Consider the following 19,419-nt stretch of genomic DNA (forward strand, 5'->3'; position numbering starts at 1 on the left):
GGAGCCGGGCACAGGAAGCGCAGGGAGGCCCGAGCCGTCCCAGGGTGCCCCGCGCGGCGTGGACTCGGGTCGCTGCCGCCATCCCGCTGGTGAGAGGGAGAGAGAGGCCCGCCCGCTTGCCGGTCGGGCCAGTGTGGGCCAGTGCGTGAGGGCGCGGGGGGCCGTGTCAGCGAGACGCAGAGCGCAGCCGCCACCACCAAACGGACATGTTGGAGCCTAGCGCCGCCGCCGCCTCCTTTTCCTTATCCTCAGAACGGGACTGAGAGGGGGCCCGCCACCCTCCGCCTCTGCCGTCCGCCCCGCTGCCTCGGCCGCAGCCTCTTCCTGCCCGGCCTCTGGCTCCGCCGCTCGTCGCCTCCCCCCTGCTCCTCAGGCCCGGCCGGTTCCCCGGCCCCGCTCCGCCGCGGCGCGAGGTCTATGTTACCGGCGGGCCCGGAGCAGCAGCCGCCGCAGCACGAACATGGACGCCGTCAACGCCTTCAACCAGGAGGTGAGGAGTGCTCGGGGCTAGGGGGTGCCGGGCCTGCCGCGGGAGCCGAGGCTCCGTTTCTCCCGCCGCCGGAGGTTTAAAGCTGTGGTCGGGGTGGGGACGCTTCCTGCCCGGGTTCCGGGGCGGCGGGGCCTGCGCGGAGCGGCCTGCGGCCCCGGAGAGGTCGCGGCGGCCACGGGAACCGACCCCACACCCCTCCCCCATCGCCCACCCCCGGGCGGCGACTTCGGGTTGCCCCCCTCGCCCCCTTCCGGCATCCCCCAGTCCGCGTCGGCGCTGGTGCCTCTAACTTCGCCCTCTTTCAGGTCCCGGCGCTCTCGCTTTCTGTTCGCCGCCCGTTACTGGCTTCGCGGTGCCGGGCGTCCGCAAGGGGCTAAGAAAGAAGCGCGGGCGGGCGTGTGGGGTTGGGGGCGGGGGAGCGGGAGCATCTGCCGGTCGCGGGGCCGGCGGAGCGGCGGCCTCGGCTCTCCTGTTGCTCAGGCCGCGGCGCGGCGGCGCCTGGACTCTGATCCCGGGTGGAGGAGGACTCGGAGAGGGTGTTCATTCCCACCCCCCCCCTCGAGGGTCACACACTTGGAAATGGGGTGCCCGAATGGAGAGGGGTGGCTCCTTACCACTTCGAGCCGTGAACACAGCCCTTTCAATGGGCTCTGTGGCCCCAACGTGACACCTAAAAGTTGAACGGGAGAGTACTTGCTCCGCCTTAGTCCGGTAGAAAGCCGGCTTTGGCCTCTAGTCCCCCACCCTCGCGCTCCTTCCGAGGTACTTAATCCTCCCCTTCCTTCTAGGGGAACATTTACATGTGAAAACCTCCCAAAACCGGGAACAAAGCTGCCTGCCGCCTGGAAGCTCTATAGTTTTTTGTTTTTTTTTTTTCCTCCGGTCATTACTGGAGCGTAGAGTCCCCACAGCCTCTTCTTCGGAATCGATTTGGGGGGAGGGGACTTGACCATTGCAGAATGGAAACTGTTGTCATGTGTTGAGTTGGATTATTTTCCTTTTCCAAACACTGAGGAGGAACCCAACATTGAAAAAGCTCGATAGAGTAGTTGCCCTAGATGTCTCGATACATTGAAAACGTGCTGCATCTCACAACAGGATTTTGTAATTTCTCTCGTAGCAGAATTTAGGTGCAATAACTTCTTTTAGATTTGCAATGCGGTAATATGGGGCCCTCCAGTACCACTGCAGTTGGGACCTTTTATTGCCTTTCGAATTATACTCGAAATGATTTGTCTTCCACCGATGGGTACATAACATGTCTTAACTGTAGTAGCAACTGCTGTTGGCCAGTATGATAATTTTCAAAATAACGAAATAATATTTCCTAATATTTGATGGCTAGAGAATTTGTGATCCTCCTCCCAAGATTTCGGGTTTGGAAGTTGACTTGGTTTCCTGAAGGCAGAATTCCATGGAATGTTGACTCCACCAGGGTAGGGAGTCTGTATTCTTTCCTCCTCCCCTCACCATGGGAGACAAATACTTGTTGAATGCATGAGAATTTGTATAAATGGCACAAGAGTTTTTTAAAGATTACAAAGATATTTATTTCCTAAGATAAGACCTTATTAACTCTTTTTAATGAACGAAAAGGGGGATTTTTAGAGTATTCTTAAGGTCAGAGTAATTGTACGTTAGGCATTATGGAAGTTGACATTGAGCACATTATTAAGCAGAGTATCTTAATGTTCTGGGAAAGTGTGATTAGTTTTTACTTTATAAAACCAAAATTAGGTATGATACTGCCTTTTCGAAAAAGGGAAATGGTATTTTAACCTTTTTTAAATGTACAAAATGAGAATTTTTTAAATTTTATTTTATTTTATTTTGTTTTATTTTTTTGAGAGACAGAGACAGTGGGAGCAGAGGAGGGTCAGAGAGAGAGAGAGAGAGAGAGAGAGGGAGACACAGAATCCCAAGCAGGCTCCAGGCTCTGAGCTAGCTGTCAGCACAGAGCCGGACATGGGGCTCGGGGCTCGAACCCACAAACCTTGAGATCATGACCTGAGCCGAAGCCGGACGCTTAACTGATTGGGCCACCCAGGCGCCCCCAAAATGAGAATTTTTTTTATCTTTGTACATTTTTCTACCCAAATTTTTTTATTTCCATTCCTAATCTTCATGAACTGCACGTTACATTATGTTAGTTGCCAATTCCAGCTTTCTTCTGAAGAAACTGTCTTCTGGAGATCCTAGTTTGATTTGTAGTGCTTCTCAGTTATTTCTCCCTATTCATGAACTGTTATTGGTTAGTTCCCTGTAATCTCAAATCTCCCCAGTCTTCCCTTAATTTTACAAACTTTCAAGTGCGTGCTCAGCTACAAAGCTGTGTCCTAAATACTATGGCACTACCAAGGATCTCTGTCCCCTAGGAGCCTGATGTAGTAGAGGACACAAGACTTTGGCAAATAACTTTAATATGTGATAGAACAACTCCTTTGGGGCTCTTTAAAAGTACCGTGGGATGGCTATGGCAGATCAGTGAAGACTTGAGAAGAAAAGGTTGATGTCAGTTTCAGGATCTCAGAAGGTGTAGGTAGTAGTGATTGATGGACAGCAGTGCTGAGGAATAAGTGAACAGTACAGTAGTTTGATTCCAAAGGCTACGGAAAAGTAAAAATGGTTAAGTAGTTTGGAGTCTGACAAGTTTCATGTCTGTCTAATGTATTTGAATTCCATTTTTAGGCTGTGGATGAACTGAAGATTTTAAGTAGTGGGGTGATACAATCCAGAAGACTGCTTGATTTGTAGTATATATTATAGAAGGCAGAATTGAGGAAGACTGGCATTTTTTAGGACTAAGGTAGAATTAAGTAGAATTTGGCATGAAAAGCAGAGAAACGTATGGGCCAGAGGAATCATGGACCTTGCCCATCTGATAGGCTCATAAGCACCTTTTGCCCCCAACATTTTAGGTGCTGGGAGAGTGGTGTTGCTATTAACACAAGTCGAGCAGTCATTAACACAAGACATCCAACTTGGTGGAGGGGGAAATTTGTTTGGTTTTTGAACAGGTTGAGTTTGAGATTGAGTGGGAAAGTCATGTGGAAATTTTTGGCGAGCAATTGGGCATGTAGGACTCAAACGTGGAAGCAACCAGTGAATAGAGGGAGACCTCTGGGAGTCACTCTGGAGTCTCCCTCTGGAGGAAATTGAGAGGGGAGAGAAAAGGAATTAATAATTAATAAGCATCTCTGGCATATCAGGCATTTCATATATACATATCTAACTTAATATTCCCACAGCCTTGCACAGACATCCATTTATAGATGAGGAAACTGATTTTCAAAGAAGTTAAATAATAATTGGCCCAGGGGCATACTGTTAGTTAATGGCAGAGCTGGGATTTGAATGCACATCTCCCCATCTTAACTGCTGCCTAAAGATAATAATGTAAAATACCAGGTGAGTGGTTACAGGTTAAGACTTAAGGAAAAAGCAACTAAAATTTGAGAATAATGGGATCTCAAGTTTAAGGTTGAATGGCGATGGAGATAAGGAAACAAATGTAGTCTTTTTTATAATTTTTGTTATGAGGGATTTAAGGACAGGAAGGGAAAGAAGAGCAGTAAACACTGTCGGAGGCACTGGTGGTAGCCATTTGTATGCGTATGTGGCATATATAAGGTCTTAGCCTTAATAAGTGACATTCAGGCCCTGGTCTGTTAGATGGTAGAAGCGTGAGCATGTTCAGAGAGCGGCAGTGTAGAGAAGCACAGTTTAAAGCAACAAGAGGGCTTGCTTAGAACAAAATTGTGGATAAAAGGAAGGGTATGGGTACAGATCAGGACAGGTAGAAAAGGTCAGTATCTGATTCGGGAAGGAAAATAAAAAAGATGAAGTTACTAAAGACACCCATTAAACAGAGGACTTTTATGGTGAGACACTTTGCAGGGGTTGTAAAAAGATAAGTGAAAAAAGTGAGAAGTCATTGTTTTCTGCTATGTTTATACACTCCTTAATGTGAAGAGTTTGGTATGTTGTAAGTTTGTTGAATGAATTAAGTTATGGATTGGATTTTTAAATCTGTTGATTGCATTTTAGCCTTTAACCAATCTTGTATAATTCCAGAAGAGTATATCTCCCCACATTTTTTTTTGGCAGCATCTATGATTTTAAGACTTTTAATTAAAGTATTAAAAAGTGCAGAGAAGATATAACAATAAGAATGGACAGTTGTAGAAGTGTGGGTTTTTTGTTTTTGTTTTTGAGAGAGTAAGAGTACGCACACATGCACCTGGGGAAGGGGCAGAGGGAGAGTGACATCTTAAGCAGGCTCTATGCTCGGCATGGATCCTGATGCAGGGCTTAGTCCTATGACCCTAGGATCATGACCTGAGCTAAAATCAAGGGTTGGAAGTTCACCTGACTGAGCCACCCAGGAGCCCTAATAAGTGGTTTTAATTTAAATTTAAAATATTACAAGTTAAAGCCCTTTCCTCCTCCAGAGGCAGTCAAAATGAATTTAGTATCAATCTCTGTGGTACATAAGCAATATATAATACTTGATATATTATACATATACATATATATGACATGCCTGAGTGGTATGTCATACATGTTTATGTGTGTTCCCTCAAACTTTATTAATATTATATGTTATTAAGATTTCATCCTAACTTGTAGGTAGTATGCTGTCATTTGAATAAACCATATTTATATGATTCCCCAGTTGCTGAACATTTGAGTTTTTTATTGCTGATAGTGAACTTTCTCAAACATGTCTTCATGTATAAGAGTTTCTCTGGGTCAGCTATTCTCAGACTTTGCATTTTGACTTCTTTAACTCTTAAAAGTTTAAGGACCATAGAGAACTCTTGTATCTGTGGGTGGTATATCATACATGTATCATATATATTTTGGGGGTGTTTATCATCTTAGAAATTTAATCTGAAAATGCATTTATTAAAAATAAACCCATTAGATGTTAACATAAATGACATTTTTAATGAAAAATAACATTTCTGAAACAAAAGTGAAAAGACTGACGTTTTACATTTTTGCAAATCTCATATGCAAACCTGGGTTCTCACATGTATATCTTTTTCAGTCTCTTGCAATTACACATGTCAGGTACTCTCTGGAAAACTTTGATGTACTGTACACTTGTGAGAAAATGAATGAAAGGGGCAAAAAATGTCTTAGTATCAAAATGAAAACAGTTTTTACCTCAGTGACCGCTGAAAGGAGCTCAGGGATCCTCAGATTATTTTTAGAGAACTACAGCCCTGAGATACTGAAGTGGTATAATGATACATTGGAGTTCAAGAAGAAAATATGAGAACTTTAACATTCATTTTTATCTTTTAAGATCAGACAAATTAAGCTTTATGAATACTTTATGAATTTATGTTGCTACATAATTCCCTGGGCTGTCCATCTAGACCCACCATGTTATCCTGAAGGAAGAGTTGAGTTCTGCATCTCAGCAGGGAATTTGCCACACCTTGTGTATGGAGTATTGTACCTATTACTAGGTGTGGTTGTCTTCCAGAATTAAAAAAAATTTTTTTTCCTTAATGTTTATTTTTGAGAGAGAGACAGAGATAGTGGGGAGTGGGGGTGGGGCAGAGAGAGAGGGAGACACAGAATCTGAAGCAGGCTCCAGGCTCTGAGCTGTCAGCACAGAGCCCTCCATGGGGTTGGGGCTGGAATCCATGAACCGTGAGACATGACCTGAACTAAAGTCGAATGCTTAACCAACTGAGTCACCCAGGCCCCTCTGTCTTCCAGAACTTAAATCATATGATGAAGATATGTTGTTGTTGTTATTTTAATCTGTAATGTTAGTCTTTAGTTGTGTGTGATCCTTCCTTCCTTCTTGGAGAGTTCTATCTAAAGCAGTGGACAAAGAGTTGACACAAGATTCCTACTGTGTAGAAGAGATACAGAGGATCAGGGCAGTAGTTGAAGTAAAACTGGAGGTTTCTCTTCTCTCATTTGACCATGTTATGCTATTACCATAAGAGTTTCAGGTAGTAGGGTTATCATTGTATTCCTCTCCTCTTTTCTTGACTCAGTGAATTGCTGATCTCCAGCAACAGTAGAAGTCTGGGCTTATGGTGAGTGGAGGAAAGCTGGCTTTTCAGAGCTTTCTATCGCAGCATGTATCACTGATGTTCTTGTTGAAAATATAATATACCTTGCCCTAGAAGTCTAGAATTTTGCTTGTAGCATTTTGTTTCATAAAAAAATGACATGGACACATGATTAAGGAACTGGTTTAGAGAACTTGGAATGATGGAAAAGTTGGCTTATTGTGAAACCAAATTCCTGATAGAAAGTTCCCAAAATAGTAGTAGGTGTTTGGCAGGGGAAGTGTTTTTTACTGGATACACATTGTAGGGTGGGTCTCTGCCATGGAGTACAAGTGAATGTAATTTACTTCAGCATTCCAGGTAACGTTTCTGTAGATATCTGCATACATTGAAATCTCATTTTAAATATACCTTGATAACATGATGGGAATAAAGTCACACAATATTATTCATAACATTTGTTGAGATAATATGCTGGGTTTTTAAAAAAGTTTTTAGCATACCTCAGAGCAACACGCATACAACTTTAATGAGCTAAAAACAAGCTGCGCTGTGTTATTAGGTATATAGAATAAGCAGCTTACCTATTATCGGTTCAAATTTTTGGTAACATTGGTTGATTAATATTCTATTCCGATGGAACAGGAAAAGGTAGAGTTTGGTAGTAGCTTAGTTTGTGTTAGGACTAGGCCTTAAAAATATCAGTTGAAAGTCTAGACTTGGGGGAGTACCTGGGTGGCTCAGTCAGTTAAGCATCTGACTCTTGATCTCATGATCTCACAGTTCATGAGTTTGAGCCCCACATTGGGCTCTGTGCTGATGGTGCAGAGCCTGGTTAGGATTCTGTCTCTCCTCTTTGACCCTCCCCCGCTATGTGCAAATGTGCGCGCGCGTGTGTTCCCATGTGCGCGAGTGCTCCCTCTCTCTCAGAATAAACTTTAAAAAAGAAAAAGAAAGCTTAGACTTGAAGGGACATGTTTGTGCATCTGCTAATATTACATGTAATTAAAAGTGTACTGTCACAGTTTTTTTTGAGAACTATTAAGATTTCAAAAAAATGTTATAATTTATTATATCCTGATCATCTTCGTCCTGTTAAATATTTTCATGGTTTGTTGATTACATTTCATTGCTTTGTAGCTAGAGCTCCTTATTGGTGATTGTGAAGGCACAGATAGATATAGAAACTTTGATATTCCAGTGAAGCACAGTGTGCAGTTAGTAGTGTGGTCAGCATGAAATTCAGTGTAACACTGGAGTGAAGTTAAGAATTAGAAGTTAAGGGGCACCTGGGTGGCTCAGTCAGATAAGTGGCTGACTCTTGGTTTTGGCTCAGGTCATGATCTTAATGGTTTGTGAGTTCAAGCCCTGTGTTGGACTCTGCTGACAGTGTGGAGCCTGCTTGGGGTTCTCTGTCTTCCTCTCTCTCTGCCTTTCCTGCGCTTGTTCTCTCTTTAAATAAAAATTAAAAAAAAAATAGAATCTAAGGTTTTTTGTTTTTGTTTCTGAGAGAGAGCATGTGTTGGGGAGGAGCAGGGGGAAAGGGGGAGAGAATCTTAAGCATCCCCCATGAGATCATGACCTGAGTCTAAATCACGCACCTAGATGTTTAACTGACTGAGCCAGCCAGGCACCCGCCGAGCTAAGGTTTGGAGCTTAGGTATCAGGGTCAGGGGGATGGCAGGATTCAGTGAAAAGTAGAGAGCCATACAAGCTTCGCTTAGAGTTATCAATTGTGTTTGGTTAATTCGTGATTTTGGTATAAATCCATGTGGGTCAGAAATCCTAGTTGGAAGAAACTATAGAGCAATGGCATGCCTTGCATATTTACTATCCAGAGCATAATTTGTCTATTTAATACAGACCTCTTCTACAAGAGAATTATTTCCAGAAATAATCATGAGTTTGACCAAAAAAAGAAACTTGAACTTTATGCCAGATGCAAATAAATATTATAGTGGAAAAAAGGAGTTAATATTTTTAAAGTGCATCAATACTTTTTTTTGGGAAAAAATAGAAAAACTTACCTACTTACTGGTCTGTCATAACATTGACTTACTATTATATTCCAGTTTCCTTTCAAGCCTTACTTCTGCATATTTGTCAATGAGGATCTTCACATATTTATGTTGAGTAAGCAGTCATAGCCAGATTCATCAATCTTACCTTCACTCATAATTAAATGAAGAACACTTTTTATTAGTTTTAATTAGGAAAAGTTGTACATAAAGCAACACACGCTTTTTAGGGAATCTTAAACATAACTTACTTTTGGTATAAATTACCCTCTTCATATTAAACTCTAGAAATCACAGTAGTACTCATGTCATTTTTCATCATTGATTTTAGTGACTTTCAAATGTCCCCTCAGTCAAAAAAAAACCTCACTAAAATATTTCCACTAAAACATTCAGTATAGATTTCTATTAGTTAAACATTCTTTTGTAAATAAATGTCTACTTCCTTATATTTTGTTGCATACTAATGACCTCCATGATTTTTGTTCATGGATCTTCAAGCTTTGTGTTCTATTATACCTTTGTTCAAGGTTCAAGGCCTATCCTGGCTGTTTGTAAATATAACCAGGAAAAAGGATTTCAGGAAAGAAGAATTGCACACAGATATCATATTTTGAATGTACTCTTTAATCTGTAAACACACACTCATATAGGAACCACAGGATTGGAGAAATGAACTGAGCCTGAGCATAGGCTGTACCAAATTTCTTTGTAGTGACTCTCTAAATTCACAGTTGTGGTGAATCTGTATGTTTTGGGCACTGACCACATAACCGGAGGTTTCCTAATGAATTTCCACTAAGGACAGATTGCTTATTAAGAGAAACATAATGCTTCTATATTTTTAAAACTCCACAGTAACCACAACAGTAGATTTAAACTTAAGCCTCTCAGTCAACTTACTTAGCAGAAGAAATATTCTGTCCCTGATGCTATTTGGAATTCCCAGTGTTTAGTAATGGTAAAATGATTTCAGTCAGTTTTATTATTGCATTTTAGAGGCTTTAGAGACAATTCATCCACTATTGCTTGCCCTGTATTGGCTTCTCTCGTCCTGCTTTAGGTGTGCTGTTACCAAAAGAGCAGTAGTTTACCAACTCTATATAAATCTCCCTCTTCAAATATCTTTTTGTATTTTATCATGAGTCTTACACTTTCTTTCCTCCTTTTGACTTTGTCAGAGCTGAGCTTTAGCTGCAGTGGAATTCTAAGGCCCTGCTGAAAGGAAGCCTATAATAGGGAAATTTACAGCAATATACCTTTTAAGCCTTTAGGAAACATAAAATACTCTCTAAACTTTAATGGCCATGTATCACCTCCTTCCCTTAATTAAGAGATGCTGAGTGATAAATCACCTTGGAAAGGACAGTGGGATTCATTGGAGATATGTTCGAATCTTCATAAAGGTTTTTATTATTGTTTAACGTCAAAAATAGGCACAGGGCGCCTGGGCGGCTCAGTCAGTTAAGCATCTGACTTGGGCTCAGGTCATGATCTCGCAGTCTGTGACTTTGAGCCTGCATTCGAGCCCCTCATCTGTGGTGATAGCTCAGCACCTGGAACCTGCTTTGGATCTGTCTCCTTCTCTCGCTGCTCCCCCCTTCCAAAGATTAATAAACATTAAACAAAATTTTAAAGGCAAATTCATAGAGACAGTAGATTAAAGTTGGTTAGTGGTGAGAAAGGAGTGAATATGGATTTTTGGAGGGGATTAAAGTATTCTAAAACAAAATAGTGCTAATGGTTGCCCAACTCTGGAATGTGGTAAAAACTACTGAATTGTATACTTTAGAGTCCTATCTCAAACCTGTTTTAAAAATAGAAAAATGTTATTAGTTTTTAACTCACCATTTTCATTCTTTTGCTTAATCTGACTTTTTTCCATTGAGAACAATATTTATTAGCTACTAAGTGGCTCCGTAAATTATTTTGTTGGTCCTGAATCCTAAGTTCGTTTTATAGGGTATCTTTAGGTTTTACATGCTCTTTTAAGAAGTAATCCAGTGGGGACAGTTCACAGGAAGGACAGGAAACGAATCCTGCATTTGCCCATTAACTATCAGCCAGATGTCAGCTACTGGGTTAGGAGTTGTATATGTGTGTCTTTGCATTTTTTTCCAATTTAAAGGTAAGGAAACTGAAGAGGTGGTATGAATTGACTGTGGACACACTGTGTAGAATGGAATTCTGAGATTTGACCAGTACTCTAAGTACCCATCTGAGCCCAGTCCCATAGTCCCTCTGAAGTTTTTTTGAGCAGCTAATCCTTTGTCTACTGGAGTGTTTATGAGGGGAGAGGGCTCACTGAACAACTTTTGTACATTTGAAGCAAGTATACTTTTGGAAGGATTTGTAAAAATTTAAGAATAAGGAAATTTGGTAAGTTTTTAAGTCATCAATAGATGCATGTTTAAAATTTAAGGTATGCTTTTAGGCATGTATGTTTCTTTTACTAATTTATGATCACTATTTAAATTTTAAGTTGGTTGGGGATTTTTATAAATTTTGGTCCCATGCTTGTGCATACATCCAGTCATGACAACTTTGTGGAAATAACTGATTATAAATAAAATGCATAAAGTATGGGATAATTTTTATTTTTTCTTCCAATTGAATGTATTTATATCCAGGAACCAAGTTTTATTTCTTCTATTGAACTCTAGGAAATACATAATTCACAAAACTGTTTTGTAGACAATTTTGGCGGGGGGGGGGGGACATAAAGTTCACTAGTGAGGCATAGTAAAAGTAATTTTGAAATCTGGCATTGGTGCTAGTAAAATAGAGCAGTGGCATGGATAAAATATTTGCCATTTCCCAAAATCGTCTTCTGACTATTTCTTGGTCAAGTAAAAAGGAAGAAGTGAAAGAGTGATTGCAGTTCAGTGAACCAAAATATAGGAAAGGAATAAAAGAAAAAAATGACCCCTTGTCCTAGGCTGAAACTGAATAGGTTAAGAAGCCCTGCTAAAGAAAGGCAGCCTTGGTTGTAAAGTGAAAGGTTTGAGTGAGTGGCTGGCCAACTTAAAGTTTGAGTGAAAGGTAGACCCTTGGAAATTGTAAGAGTTCATCTTAAACGAAGAATAGTATGTTAGGGCATACTGTATAGAGTAAGTTGTCAGAAATTAACTGCTTAGAAAATTAGTTCTGCCAGCAGGAAATGTTACCAAATAGGGCTTGGTGATAGAATTAAAAGTGGGGAATACAACAGATGAAGCTTAAACTACTGTTTGCTATATGCTATTTTCTTAATTCACATAGAAATACAAGTAGTTAAAAGTGGTTTTATATTTAATGTTAACAGTTTTTATTTGCACTTACATGTGTATTTTGTAATGAATTTCTCTAAATTCTGGAATTAGGAAGTTGGAGTGTTTGTAGGAGGATGTAGTAGGATAAAGCAGTGTAAGAAAGGTATGAAATTTTTTTAGCTTGAGAATACGGACGAATACGTTGCTTGTAAAAATATCTGGATAGGAATCATGAGAAATCTAAAAAGTGAATTTTATAAAGAAATCATTGGAACTATTTTGTAGTGTTTAAGTCAAACGAAAGACTGCTCAGTAGGAACAGGGAGACAATAGTTTCTTTTTCCTGACTCTTTGTTTTAAAAAGCACCTGTGTGGCTCAGTAGGTTAAGTGTCCGACTTTGGCTCAGGTCATGAATTTAAGGGTTCATGAGTTCAAACCCTGCATTGGGCTCTGTGCTGACAGCTCAGAGCCTGGAGCCTGCTTTGGATTGTGTCTCCCTCTTGCTCTCTACCCCTCCCCTACTTGCTCTCTATCTCTCTCAAAAATAAATAAAACATTTTAAAAAATAATAAAAAGCCTTGTAAATTTTCTCTGTCTTAGGACTATTTCATACTAATGCCAGACTGTCTTGTCTCTCTGCTTTTCTCTAAGCAAGTGGAAAATTGGTTAAGCATTTGGGTTTCAAAAGACTTTTGACTTTATGGAAAGTAACTAAAATGTGCTTGGCAGTAAAGTATATATCTGTAATTAAAGGGATACTTTCTTTAATGCACAAAGGTCAACAAAATCTACATTAAAGACAGTGACTTCTCAAATTTGGGTTTTGTATCCACAGGGTATTCGTTATAAAGATTTAAAAGAACAAAATTTAAAATTCATTTTAAAATATTTGTTTTAATTTAAAAATTTTATTTAAGATTTGCAAGCCATTGACTTAAAATAACTTAATTTCAAAGACAAGGTTTAATCCATGAATAAGCTGTATCTGATAATGATGGTTCTACTTATTTATATTTATAATCAAAAGTTGAGAAGTGCAATTTTTTGGTCTCAGATACAAAGTTTTTCATTTGTAAATCAATGGATTTGAATATTTTCATTTTAAAATTAATACAAGTTACTTAAATTTAAGTTAGGAAATAAAATATTCCACTGAATATCAATATTTTTTCTAATTTTAAAATAGTCATCGTGGAAGATTTGAGCACAGATAATTATTGTTTTGGATAAACTTCTGGACGTGGAATTTTTAGTTTAAAAGATATGAACATTTTTTAGTTTTTGATACATAGGCTTAAATTTCCTTCTCAAATTAAAGCTCACCAGTTAGGTCTCATCAGCAGAGTGCCTTTTTCGCTTGATGCTAATGCACCTTCATGCCAGTTAGATAATTGAAGAATTGTGTCTCATAGTTTTAGTTTATACTTCTTTGATTATTGGTAAGGTTGAACTTTTTTCTATATTTATTAATCAGCTGTTGGGGTTAATTGAGTTATTTTCCCATACATATTTTTCATTTTCACCATTTTGTACATGTTCTACCTTCAGATAGAATGGCATAGTTGACAGAATGGCATTGTTAAATGTGTGGTTGGTTTGCAACCCCCTGTACCTCTACCTCCTGACTCCTCCCCTATCATGTTGAATTGCCCAGCATTTTTTTTGTTTATTTACTTTTTAGAGAGAGCAGGGAAGAGGGAGAGGGGGAGAGAGAAAGAGAAAGAATCTCAAGCTTGCTCCCTGTTGTCAGCACAGAGCCATAGCCGGGTATGGGGTTCAGACCCGTAAACTGTGAGAGTGATCTGAGCCGAAACCAAGAGTCAGATGCTTAATCTACTGAGCTACCCAAGTGTCCCTGGATTACCCAGTATTAGGAAAGTATTAGTTTCAACAAACATTTGGTAAAGTGTATATGAAGGCATAAAGTAAAATGCCAAGTAAAAGGAACTGTAAACTATCCCTTTCCTAATTGTTCTAGCAGTAAGAATTTTTTGTATAGAGTTATCTTCAGGCTGTAATTAGATAGACAAAGCATCTTTGCAGAAAAGAGGATTTTAAAAACTTTTTCCCCCTAATTGTTTTCTGTTAAGAAATTTAATGTGTACCTTTATAAAGCATTTATATGTTACCAATAAACATTAAAGTTATGTTGGATTGAACTTTATTTGGTTGAAGCTCGTGAGTCTGATATATTGAGTCAAATTAATGAAAGACGAAGAAAAACTAGAATTAAATTCATTGATATCTGCATCTGTCAGAGGGAAGAGTTGACTACTAGCCTGTCACTGTAAGTGTACATGTTTCCTTTTGGAAGCATTCATATTTTTTCTTTAAAGTTTGTAATTAAGTATTAATAACAGGAGCTTAAGGCAAAATTTGTCATCTTGGAGGTAATAATAGCAAGGAAGGGATACTACATGTATAATCAATATAATTCATTATAAAATAAATGTCAGGAAAGCAAATTTTTTAAAGTTCGGGGGAGAAAAGGTAGTGGTAAATATGCCTTTGAATGATTCCTAAAGGAAACATTGAAAGATTTAAGGTTAGAAGAAATACTTAGACTAGAATGGTCTTCAATTCTTTTACTGCTTTGAAAGATCTATTTAAAAAATAGGAAAAGGCATATTCCAGAAATTGCAGACTCAATGCCAGTAACTTTTATCTGTGATGGTTCTGTTAGTTTGTTTTATGAACTTCTAGAAATTTCTAGTCTACTAGGAGCCAGAACAGATTGACTAACAATTCATAGCAGACTAAGTGTGTTTTGTCTAGTGAGGACTAGAAACCAAGTATTTCAGAAAGATATTTGTCATGATTTCATTATGAATAAATTAGAAAAATATAGGCAGGATGAGAGTATTGTTAAATGAATTTTAGCTGACTGGCAGTGTTTAGGGAATATCAGGGTCATCCCACAAGTAGGTCCTGTTCTTATTTAAAAAAAAAAAAAACAAAAAACATTGAATTGGAAAGAAGGCATGTAAAGCACGCTAATGAAATTTATGAGTTGATTGGAGTAGCTGCTACATCTTGTAGCAAAAAATTATTTCCAGATGACCTGAGTAGATCGAAAGGACTGTTGGAAACCCCGCATAAAGTCAACATGATGATCTAGTTTTGATAGAGATTCCATTGGAAACAGTTTGAGGGTTTTGGTTGATTATAGATGTGAGTTAATGAATTAAGCACTGCTGTTTCAAAGATCATAAACAATGCCCACCTCCACATCCAGAACACTAGAACCTGTTATTATTTTGCCCTACAAGAGACTCTAAAAATTTGATTAGGCTAAGAATATTAATTAGGATGGGTTAATTATCCTGATTATCTAGATGAGCCCCATGTAATCCCAAGGGGCCTTACACAAGTGAGGGGAGGAGAGTCAAAGTGATGTGACAACGAACACGAGGTCAGGGAGGATGGAAGATGCTACCCCATTGTCTTTGAAGATGGAGGAAGAGACCATGAGCCAAAGGAGTATGGTACCCTATAGAAGCTGGAAAAGCCAAGGAATAGATTCTGCCCTGAAGACTCCAGAAGGAATGTAGCCCTGCCAACACCTTAATTCAGACTAGTAAGATTCTGACCTTCAAAACTGTCAGATAAATTTGTGTTGTTTTTATGCTGAGTTTGTGGTAATGTGTTTTTGCAGAAGTAGGAAACTAATTAATTAAGAAAATCCACTAGATTCCATTAACACAGTATTATATTTGGATGATGATCATTAGGTTGGTCATTAGGATGATCATTACTTAAAAAGGAATTCAGGCAGGGGGCGCCTGAGTGGCTCAGTCGGTTAAGCATCCAACTCTTGATTGCAGCTCAGGTCTTACGTACCGAGTTTAGAACCTGCTTGGGATTCTCTTTCTTCCTTTCTCTCTGCCCCTCCCTGTGCTCACATGTTCCTGTGCTTGCTAGCTTGCTCTCTCTCTCTCTCTCTCTCACAAAACAAATAAGTATCTTTAAAAAAGGAATCAGCCCAGATAGATCAGGAAATATCATTTCATTAATAGTTGACAAAGATAGTTGGGAGGGAAATAAATAGGTTTCGTTATCTTTAAATACTTTATCATGAGAAATAAATATTGTTCAGTATTGGAACAATACTGGGAAGGTGTCAGAAGGGAGATTCAGGGTTAGTTTACAAGGAGGCTTTTGTAACCTTTTGAGCTGATTAGTTATGAGTTTTTAAGCCTTATGTCACTAGGTGAGACCTGCAGATACATTATAAAAGTGGCTCTAAATTTGGTGGAAGTACTGGTGCTATACAGCTTTAAGAGTCTTTGATAGTACCGTACTGTCACTACAGGGAAGTTTTCTCTAAATGCAGGGTTTGAGTAGTAAATGCACTACAAGAAATACATTAAGCCATAACAAAAAATTAAACTCAGTGTGTGTGTAAAGATTCTCAGACATTGTATAGCTTTATTTAGTGAGCCACTTACGTGTCAGTTACTAGGTTGAGATTTCTGTATGTTATCTCATTTAATCCTAATAGCTTTTTAAGATGTATGCTATTAATCCCCCTTGTCAGATTAAAAAATCCTTGAAGTTTAAAGAAGTTAACTAAATTTGTCAAAGTTTATACTGTTTGTAAATAGCAGAGTATCTTGTTACTTGGACTACCTCAGACTATGAATTCTACAGGTGTCACAGGCCCAGTATTCTTATTCTTTACCTTCTCCAGAAACTACTCTTTATTGATACAAGGGGTTTTGATGAATGATTCTTCATAATTTGTAGACTACTATGTCTATCAGCCTTCTCCATGTAGCAAGACTATTCAGGTTGCTATCTTTTATAGTCATTCAGCTAGTGATGGGGCAAAAAGCCAAACTCAGTCTGTTGTTGGCACATATGTTTTTCTGACTGCTGCCTTCTGGGGGGGGGGGTCTTATACCTTTTATAGGCCTACTGCTTCTGTTTTATATTAGAGAATTACATGCTTTCCTCTGGTTGCTTTGGCGTATTTGTTTTCATCAACAGATTACATTAGTTGTGAATACAGGTGTAATAGTAAGGAGAGTGCTGCTCCTAGTGATATTGTTGAGCACCCATCCTGTTGCACGTGATAACACTAGTCATTCCATATGCAAGAACTAGTTCCGTTCTCATTGAAACCTCTGAAGTAGATAACCACCATGTCCTTTTTACATAGGACACTGTGCCCTACAGAAGTTACATAATCTGCCCAGAATTGCGTTACATTGGCTGGACCCAGAATCAAAACCAGGTCTTTCTGACTCTTTCCGGAATATCACAATGTCTGATTTTTTTTTCACTAGTAGTTTGTTGGGAGTTCTACTGAATTTTATGGTTCTCAGGCTTTTTTTTATATATAGGCAATAGATTTTTTTCTTGAGGTTTGTTGGCTGAGACTGGATGTTGGTCAGAAATAACTAGAGCCTGAATTATCTCTACCCTTCTTTCTACTCTGAATATATTGCATATTCTAAACTTGATTGAAAAATAGGAAATTTTTTTCTAACTTGAACAATGCTGTTTTCCCACAGTTTGTTCCTAAGAAATATATTAGTGGTTTAAGGAATCTGTTTATTATTGAAAGTTGACAGCAGTTAATTTGGACTTTATTTTCCTCATTTTGGAAACAAAATAATTTTTCTCTGAGTCCTTGCCTTTCACATTTTTTGACTGTCACCCCTATGGTAAGGCTTAAAATTTTACATAAAGAGTCAAGTGCTTGGGCATACATAACTCACACACAAAAGTAAGAAGTTTCACCAAATAGTATTTACCTTGCTGTGTACAGTGCTGTTTTATTTTTTTACCCTATTCCATTAAAGTTGTGTCACATCCATTAAGTACGCATTTATATTCTAATGTATTTCAACCCACAGTTTGAAAAAACACTAGATTATTTCCAGGATTCTTTTCTCCTTCAACCAAATTATATGTGGTGGTAATAATAGGTAGCACCTATTTGTATTTACTCGGTGCTAGGTGCTGCATTAAGTATTGTTTGTGTTAAACTTCTCTAATTGTAGGGGCTGTTATTTTCATTTTACAGATGAACAAACAAGTTCTCATAGCAAGTGGTGGAGCCAGGATTTCCCAGACAGTTGATTATTGATCTTCTGTTCTGATCATTACTTAAACAGAAATTTATTGTTTTTAAAAATTCAGTAAGTATAATCCGAGTCTTAGGTCAGCACAAGTTTGTATACTTCTGAGAGATTCCTCAGCCAACATTCAATTAACTCTTTCTTATCTAAGATGATTAAATTTCAGCTTCTCTCTAGATCCAGTTAAGGACAGTACATTGCTTCTTATTGCTTGCTAGGCACATCCTTTATCTCTAGGTCACTTTTGTTACTGAAAAATCCTTGGGTCCAACTTCTCATAACAGTTACATTTTTGTATACTTTCTCATTTGGGCCTCCATGCATGCATGTGTATATATGTGTATTTTTTTAGTCATATATTGTTTATCATCTTTAATATCTGTGTGGTGGTCATTCCATAGGGTAATGTATTATAGTATTAATTAATTTCCTTATTGTTAGGTAGTTACTGGAAAGAACTTGAGTTTTGGGCACTGGTTGACCACAGATTGACCACTTAATTAGCTTTATGACTTCTAGCTATTCTTGAACTTTTGTGCCTCAGTGGTCTCATTTGTAAAATGGAACTATAATATTTAACTATCATTAAGACTATTAGTGTTTCTATTTAAATACATAGTGTCAGTGTACATAATGACAGTAAAGTATATCAATTTCAGCATACTTTCTGAGTCTCTATACCCAATGAAGGCATTGATCTGGATATTAGGGGACCTTTTTGCCTTGCAAAAGTAGGGACCTAAGGGGATGCCTGAGTGGCTCAGTCAGTTAAGTGTCCAGCTTCGGCTCAAGTCATGACCTCAAGGTGAGTTCAAGCCCCACATCAGGTTATTTGGTGTCGGATCCTCTGGCCCCTCTCTTTCTGCCCCTCCCTTGCTTGCACTCTGTCTCTCTCAATAAAGAAAGGTAGAGACTGATTGATTATTTTTGTGCTTTGAAGAAGTCAAGAAAATACTGGTAACATTTCATTGAGCCTTTAAAAGGTAATTTTTTAAACCTCCAGTTGCCTGTAGTGCTTTTCTTCGTAAATTATATCAAATACAAATGTACAGCTTTAAGGTTTAAGAAAGGCATTTGTAAAGGAAAATAAAGAACATCTAATCAGAAACTTAAATGTGATAGAGGGATTACAGTGCTCACAAGTAAGAGATATTTTAAAGGTGGTCATCCCTAAAGCACTGAAACATGGTTCTGTGTACCAGACATTTAGCTTGCCACTTATGAGCTCTCAGAAATTCGTTACATTAATGAAAAATGATCCAAAACTGCATTTCTGCCTCCTCACCTGCCACTTTACCAGTTGGACTTCAGAATCCCTTTGAAAAACATAACTGTTTAGCCACCTAGTAGTCAAAACTGAACAAGATTTGGATTGCACCTCTTATATAAGATTTGACTACACCAGATGCCTTTAATTTCTGGCATTTGTCCTGGTGTGCATTTTTGCAACCCCTTTCTCTGTACCACATTGGAATTTTTGGTATACCTTAACTTATGTGCTCTTGGCTGTCTTCTTACTACAAATTTCTTCT

General features: G+C 38.8%; 1 protein-coding gene across 4 annotated transcripts in view; it reads left to right on the forward strand.

Annotated features, from left to right (window-relative positions):
• Nucleotides 1-38: 38 nt before the first annotated feature.
• Nucleotides 39-19,419, forward strand: part of SCAF4 (SR-related CTD associated factor 4) — a 58,538-nt gene continuing 39,157 nt past the window's right edge. For all 4 annotated transcript variants that reach the window (XM_029939066.1, XM_029939069.1, XM_029939067.1 and 1 more), the window contains exon 1: nt 39-490. In XM_029939066.1, coding sequence (XP_029794926.1) covers nt 461-490 — 30 coding nt within the window. In that variant the 5' untranslated portion in view covers nt 39-460. The remainder of the gene's footprint in view (nt 491-19,419) is intronic.

This window comes from Suricata suricatta, chromosome 5 (genome assembly GCF_006229205.1).
Source record: "Suricata suricatta isolate VVHF042 chromosome 5, meerkat_22Aug2017_6uvM2_HiC, whole genome shotgun sequence".
NCBI classification, from domain to species: Eukaryota; Metazoa; Chordata; class Mammalia; order Carnivora; family Herpestidae; genus Suricata; species Suricata suricatta.